Consider the following 8,289-nt stretch of genomic DNA (forward strand, 5'->3'; position numbering starts at 1 on the left):
TAGCATTCCTGGCCTCTACTCACTAGATACCAGTAGACCCACTCCCATAGTTGTGACTATCAAAAATATCTCCAGGGTGCCTGGGTGGCTCAGTGGGTTAAAGCCTCTGCCTTTGGCTCAGGTCATGATCCCAGGGTCCTCGGATCGAGTCCCACATGGGGTTCTCTGCTTGGCAGGGAGCCTGCTTCCTCTCTCTCTCTGCCTGCTTCTCTGCCTACTTGTGATCTCCATCTGTCAAATAAATAAATAAATAAAATCTTTAAAAAAAAGTCTCAAAAAAAAATCTCCAGATATTATCAAATGTCACCTCCTCCCCACCATACTGAAAATGGTATAGCTCAAGGTATTCTGGAGATTATGATTACTACTATGCCTATTATTATAGGCATAGGTACATGACCTAAATTGGTCCAATAAGATTGAAAGATGAACTTTGGTTGGGGGAGAGACTCTTTGAACTTACCACAGACAAGGAGGGAACTCCCCTGGTTACTGCTGGCAGATTTCTGGTGACCACAGACTTTAGAAGTCTCAAGATGAGGGCAAAGCTAAAAGAATAACAGAAAAAGTATAAATAAATAATCTTTCTCCAAAATGAGGAAGAGGAAAACAATTTGTGCCAGGTCATGATTCTGTCATGCCCAGAGGGAGCCATACTTGAATGGCACTGTTCAATACAGTAACCACCAGCTATATTTGGCCCCTGAGCATTTGAAATATGGCTAGTCCAAATTGAGATGTGCTGTAAGTGTAAAATACGCACAAGGTTTTGAAGATTTTGTACAAAGTAAGAATGTAAAATGTATCATTAGTAATTACTACATTGATTACATGTGGAAATGATAGTTTGGATTAAGGTAAATAAAATTACTGAAGTTAATTTTATGTTTCTTTCTTTTTCTAATTTTTAAAAAAGATTTTATTTATTTATTTGACAGACAGAGATTACAAGTAGGCAGAGAAGCAGTCAGAGAGAGGAGGAAGCAGCCTCCCTGCCGAGCAGAGAGCCCGATGTGGGGCTCGATCCGAGGACCCTGGGATCATGACCTGAGCCGAAGGCAGAGGCTTTAACCCACTGAGCCACCCAGGCGCCCCTCTTTTTTTTTTTTTTTTTTTTTACATTTTATGTTTCTTTTTACCACTTTAATGTGCTTACTAGATAATTTAAGATCACATCAGTGGCTTTAATCTGTGGCTCAGAGTATATTTCTAACTGTACAGAGCTGCTCTAGACTATCTTGTTTTTAAGATAACAGATTTTCAAATTGTTTAAATCAGTATCAAGTTAGGTTGATCTTTTTTTCTATAGAAAACATCCTAATTGGGGTGCCCCGGTGGCTCAGTTGGTTAAGCGTCTGTTTCTGGTTCAGGTCATGATCCTGGGACTCTGAGATCAAGCCCCGTATCAGGCTCCCAAACCCTCCCCCCAGCTCATTCTTGCTCTCTATCTCTCTCAAATAAATAAATAAAGTCCTAAAATAACATTCTACTTGATACCGGATACTGCTACATTTTACCTAAGCTTGCTCTCTTATCTCTCTCTCAAATAAATGAAATCTTTAAGAAACATTCTACTTGATACAGGAGACTGCTACATTTTAGTTAACTTGGGTTTTTTTTCAAGATTTCATTTTCTTGTTTGTTTTACTTATTTAAGTAATCTCTCTCTATACCTAATGTGGGGCTCAAAATCATGACCCCAAGATCAAGAGTTGGATGCTCCTCCAACTGAACCAGCCAGAAGTCCCTCTAAGATTTCTATATTTAAGTAATCTCCCCCACACAATGTGGGACTCAAACTTACAATCCCAAGATCAAGAGTCACATGCTTTACCTACTAAGCCAGGCAGGCACCCCTGATAACCTGTTTTTTTTTACTGTTTATATAATGATATGCCAATATATAAGTGTACTTTGTTGGGGTGTCTGCAATTTTCTCACCCCTATAATTCTTGATCTCTAAAATATAAGCAGGGATACTTCCATCATTCATAATTTTTCAAAATTTTTTTAAATTTGACAGACAGAAATCACAAGTAGGCAGAGAGGCAGGCAGAGACAGAGAGAGAGGGAAGCAGGCTCCCCGCCGAGCAGAGAGCCCCATGCGGGGCTGGATCCCAGGACCCCGGGATCATGACCTGAGCCGAAGGCAGAGGCTTTAACCCACTGAGCCACCCAAGTACCCCCATCACTCATAATTTTTAATCTCTACAATACAAGGAACTTAAAAGTTTATTAAAGGGAATTTTCAAACACACAGCATAAGCCTGATTGTGCTACTCCTTTATTATAGGAAGGAAGTCTTTGGAGGACTTGTTACCTCACTGGGGAATTTTTTCCTCTCCCCGAATCTTTGGTTTGCTAGTATCCCAGGTATTTCATGGAACAGCCACAGAAGTGTAATTCCTTCATCAATTTATAGTGTTTCTGTAGGCCTAATGAGCTTGATTTAAAAAAACAAACAAACCTGGATTGGGTCACCTGGGTGGCTCAGTGGGTTAAACCTCTGCCTTCAGATCAGGTCATAATCTCAGGGTCCTGGGATCAAGTCCTGAATCAGGCTCTCTGTTCAGCAGGGATACTGCTCCACCCCCAACTCTCTGCCTGCTTGTGATCTCTGCCTGTCAAATAAATAAACAAAATCTTTAAAAAATTAAAAAATTAAAAACCTGGATTTTTCAATAGACATTAGGGTAATGGGTGATGTGGCAGAGCCCTTAGTTTTAGGATCAATGTAATTTTCCCTCAAAAAACAGCATTTGCAAAATATGTTAAGCTCATGAGCAGAAAATATGTTTCAGGATTGAAGGAGGTATTTACTTTATAGGAAACTTCAGTTAATCCTTTTAATTATCTCTGACAATATTCGATTCAAAGGTTAGTAACCAAAATATATCATAATTTTGGCAGGTCAGAATTACACAGAATTTATCTTAAGCTATTTTCTGTGACAAGGATGTTTGAGCATCATAAAGCTCTGGCAATTAAAATGCAAAGAAATATTTGGATTATTTTCATTTATAGGCATGTCCTTACATCTTATATGGTTAAATAAAGTACTATGCAGAGGCCAGCCGATATCCTGTTATATGTATAAAATAAGTAAAACCAGGTATAATTAAGGGACAAACACAGTGAAAAAAGTTCACCTTCAAAAAAAAATTAGATGATCTTGGAAATTATTGTTAAATCCGCTAACATTCTTCAACACATTATAGAACAAGAAGAACTAATGTAGTTATCTGGAAGAATGTAATTTCTCCTTCAAACTTAACAACAAAACAAACTGGTGTCAGGCCATTTTAATTTGCTCCCATAACACACAGTATCAGAGTCTACCTAAACCAAAGAAGACACATTCACACACACTTTTACCAAACCTCTCCACTCACAATTGGCACTGTTCTTGGCTAGAGAGAAAATGTGTATAAAGTGGATCTATCTCATTCTAAGGTAAAATAAAATGTTTTTTCTCTCACAAATCATTATGGGAATTAGACTATATTTATGCCATTTTATATTATGTCATGGATCAATTATTTCCTTCAATTAGCAATATTTCCTGTGTGTCTCCCATATTTTGGTAACTAGGCACTGGGACACAATGAACACGGGGAAACCACAAACTCCTGACTATCACAGAGCTTCCAATTTGGGGCAAGAGAGATAGTAAGTGCCTAAACAAATAAAGCAAATTTAGAAAGTATTAATCACATTTTAGGTGAGCTCTCTCAAATTTATATGAAGTTTGTATTTTAGAAGACAGAAATAAAATTTTAATGAGCTTGATGCTTTACCAAACTGATCCTAATAAAAAATGAATGGAAATGAATAGGTTCAAGTGGAAATTGTTACATATTTAGGCCTAAATACTACAAAACATGCAAATGAATATCTCATTACCCATAGAAGAAACGAGCATAAACAGTTTCAAAATAGACGTGGAACAAAAAAAATTCCAACTTAAAAATTACAGGCAAAAGCATGATAGGGAGTAATACTTCCAATTATATTCTACTTCAATCAGACCATTCGTTAGACAGCTGTGTCCTAAACGAATATGTGCCTCCAGAAGAACACTTACTTCTCTGTTGACATTTATATCTACATCAAACATATTAAAAAGAGGAATCACCATGTTCCCTTGGTGTCCTTCAAAACAGAAACAGTCCCTAAGTCATGGGTCCCCTCAGGGCATTTTCATCATCAAGAAAACATAGAATTATATAGTGGTCAGCATGTCTTTCTCACTCCACTGATTTGAGTACTTTACAATCCACTATATGGTTAAGTATAATTTTTTGTATCTGCTCCAGATTTGGATATACCGTGTGGAGCATCCGAGATGTTTCCAAAGGCAAAGACGCTTTCCGCACGGATGCCCTATCTCCAGCAATCACACAGAAGCCTAGGAGCCATCCGGACCCACGGCGACCGGTAAAGGTTCTGGTTTAACAGAGCAGGAAAGGTGAGCTTGAGGGTCTGTGTTTTTCCTGCGAGCATTCCCTTTAAATATTTTCAAAACCGATAGCTCTTTAAGAAACATTAGCTTTTTCTCGCGTTAAGTCAAATTCTCGCGAGAGGACAAGTCCCCGGATAGCGTAATTGCGCCTGCGCGCGCTGGAGCAGCCCGCACTTCCGCCTTAGGCGTGCTGTCAGTCACAGCGCTTCTCTTGCCTGGCGGTGTTACGTAGCGCTTTCTTTGCTGGGTCTGCTGCTCCAGAGTAAGAGTGGCTGTATAGCTGAGCTGCCGAGTCGGGTGCTGCGAGCTGCGGATCTCGGCGAGATTTCGCACTGCCCATCCTCGGCGTTTCGTCCATAAGCGGATCACTTTCCTGAGATCCGGGCGGAACAAAGGAGACGCTCGGCTCCCGGCCGTGTTGCTTGGTTTCCTTTTCCGCTTGCTCCTGTTCGGAGAAGCTGGGTTTATAATCGTCACCGGATTGTAAGTACCTAAGGCGAAGAAAGCGCACTGCGTCCTGCTTTTTGAATACCTTTGTTCCGGGAGAGACTGGATTGCGAGAGTCTCCTGGACCTTACATTTTGTGCCGAAAATTATTCCGCAGAAGCCGCCATTTGCTTTCCTGCTAGCTAGCTCGGTCTGCATTGTCCGGCAGCGACATCTAGAGGTCGGAACTTGCTTTGCAGCCAGTAGATTTAAGTGGACCAAACTGATTAGTGTCTCTAACGACTGGTATTCAGGCACAACATATTTCTAAAGACTTGGACCTTAATTCAAAATTAAGACAAAATAGATGCCTTGCCCGTATTCTGCTTAAAACTTTTTATAATTAAGGATTTCAGATCGTAACAAACTGGTCTAACTGCTTGCAGTAGCTGCAACTTTCAGTGCAACGAGTGGTTGTTAGAAAAGTGAGCCTCAAAGTAAAGATGAGTAAGAGCAAAGATGATGCTCCTCACGAGCTAGAGAGCCAGTTTATCTTACGGCTGCCTCCGGAATACGCCTCAACTGTGAGGCGGGCTGTACAGTCTGGTCATGTCAACCTGAAGGACAGACTGACAATTGAGTTACACCCTGATGGACGTCACGGAATCGTCAGAGTGGACCGGGTCCCACTGGCCTCAAAATTGGTAGATCTGCCCTGTGTTATGGAAAGTTTGAAGACCATTGATAAAAAAACTTTTTACAAGACAGCTGATATATGTCAGATGCTTGTCTCCACAGTTGATGGTGATCTCTATCCTCCTGTGGAGGAACCAGTTGCTACTACTGATCCCAAAGCAAGCAAGAAAAAGGATAAGGACAAAGAGAAAAAGTTTATATGGAACCATGGAATTACTCTGCCTCTAAAAAATGTGAGAAAGAGAAGGTTCCGGAAGACAGCAAAAAAGAAGTATATTGAATCTCCAGATGTGGAGAAGGAAGTGAAGAGGTTGCTAAGTACAGATGCTGAAGCTGTGAGTACTCGTTGGGAGATAATTGCTGAAGATGAAACAAAAGAAACAGAAAATCAGGGCCTTGATATCTCTTCTCCAGGTATGTCTGGTCACAGGCAGGGCCACGACTCTTTAGAACATGATGAACTTCGGGAGATATTCAACGACCTCAGCAGCAGCAGTGAAGATGAAGATGAGACGCAGCATCAAGATGAAGAGGATATAAACATCATCGACACTGAGGAAGATCTGGAAAGACAGCTACAGGACAAGCTGAATGAATCAGATGAACAGCACCAGGAAAATGAGGGAACCAACCAGCTGGTTATGGGAATTCAGAAACAGATTGATAATATGAAAGGCAAACTCCAAGAGACACAGGATAGGGCAAAACGACAGGAGGATCTCATCATGAAAGTGGAAAACCTGGCTCTCAAGAACAGATTTCAGGCTGTGCTGGATGAACTCAAACAAAAGGAAGACCGAGAAAAGGAGCAGCTCAGCTCTTTGCAAGAAGAGCTAGAATCACTCCTAGAGAAGTGAAAAGAGCTCTCATACTTAGTTTCATTCCTTAGAGTGCTCAGCATTGAAAAGAAGAATCTTGGCTTCATCACCTTGACTAGATATAACTATGCAGTAGTTCTCACTTTCTCCACTGTCTTCTACCAAATTTGTCTTACAGACAAATATACATGTGAATTGCTATCTCATTTTCTGTAAGAATCACTTTGCTGTTTATCCTGTAGGAAGTAGTAATGTATAGACAGATATATGATTGTAGGAAAATTGCAGGATTAGTGGAATAAACAGTTCAACCTTAGTAATCACAGCTTCACAGCAGGACTTCGCTGCTATTTCTCCATTTGCCATAAATGGCTGTTACTTCTCTGTGATGCCATCTGAGATCAGTAAGCAGAGTCTAGTCTGTAGGCAGGTGAAGCTAGTTTGTGTGTTTCCCCATGAAGTGAAAGCAATTTTTCCAGCTATTCAAAGCATTCTTACATAGGTAGGGTTGGAAATAATTTCATAAAGCTGTTTTAACACAATAAAAGCAACTAATTTTCACCTCACTATGTGTCTTACTGCTTTTTTATGGGTAGTGGGGATATCAGGTCCTCCTGCCAGGTGGTTTCTTGGTGTGGTTTAATGACTGAGTGATTTGATCCTGTTTTGTAGGGAAAGAAGCAGTTATGTTGGCTTTTAAGAAAACACAGTAGGGTCAAAGAAATTGGGAAATGTCATCTTTGTGCCTTACATTAAGTTTCCAAACCACCTGTTTCATTTGCAGGTTAAAAAGCACTAGGTACAGAACCTACCTAAACGATCCTTAAGTTTTGTACATGAAGGTCTATCGCTCATCTGGTTAATACAGTAGAAACAAAGGCTATCATGTCAAGTACTGTTCACTGGATCAACCCACTGGTTTGGATTAGTTGCATTTCTAAATATTTTCAACTTCAATTACTGCCATTATTTTTTACTATTCTCAGAACTCAAGTTGATATGTCTATATTGAATCAAAATTGTTCAAAAGGAAGTCATCACTATAGTGGGATATTTCAAATTTTCTTAAACAATTTTTGTGTGTTCTTAGGATTCTAATCTAATGGCTTTACACAAGCTGGTTTTGAAAACAAAAAATTTACAAAATGCAGTTGCGTGCAATTCACTTCAGACAGTTTGGGATTAAAGGTTGGTTTGAAAATTGGCCTCATGAAACATTTAAAGCCCACCTTAATTTTGTATTTCACAGAAAACAGCAGTGGTGAAATGTTAAAATTGTCCAGACCTCCTAAGTCTAAAATCATATATGCTAGTGTTTGGACATCTCACAAAATTAATTTTTCTCTCATATTATCTAATCATTTTTACCAAAATGTTGTTGGACTGTTAAGATTTCAGTACAATACAGGATTAAGTTTTCTGTCAGTGTCAAACTTTGGATTATTTCTTGATTTTGCAAATAATAAGTTTTCTTAGTGCATTAGTATGGTAGGTAATAAGTTATGTTTTAGTACATTCAGTATTTTGCTACACTTAAAACCTTGATACCTGAAAAGCTCCACAAATTTGCCTTTTACAGTGTATCATTTAACAAAATACTTTATTCTTTCAAAGGTGTCAACACCAGTGATGGCTGAGTTCCATCTGTAATAGGAAGGAAAGATGCTGCATTCAATAACAGAATGGTCTAGTGATTGTGTGACCACAGTTTCAGTTACTAAGACTATGCTGATGCTCAAATCCTTATTTCTAAGCCTAATCCTTTCAGAGTTCAGATTTAGTATATTCACCTGTGTACTGGGAACCCTTGTAAGTATCCCTCAGGCAACTCAACTCCAAATGTTAAAAATGGAACTCTCACTTCCTCCTTTTCCTTGAAAACCTGCT

At 39.4% G+C, this 8,289-nt stretch overlaps 1 protein-coding gene across 1 annotated transcript; it reads left to right on the forward strand.

Moving 5' to 3' along the window:
* Window positions 1–5,389: 5,389 nt before the first annotated feature.
* On the forward strand, window positions 5,390–6,968 carry TAF7 (TATA-box binding protein associated factor 7). Its single transcript, XM_045998684.1, has one exon. The coding sequence runs from the start codon at window positions 5,392–5,394 to the stop codon at window positions 6,439–6,441; it is 1,050 nt and encodes a 349-aa protein (XP_045854640.1). The 5' UTR covers window positions 5,390–5,391; the 3' UTR covers window positions 6,442–6,968.
* The last annotated feature ends 1,321 nt before the right edge of the window (window positions 6,969–8,289 follow it).

The sequence above is a fragment of the Meles meles genome, chromosome 3 (genome assembly GCF_922984935.1).
Source record: "Meles meles chromosome 3, mMelMel3.1 paternal haplotype, whole genome shotgun sequence".
NCBI lineage: Eukaryota > Metazoa > Chordata > Mammalia > Carnivora > Mustelidae > Meles > Meles meles.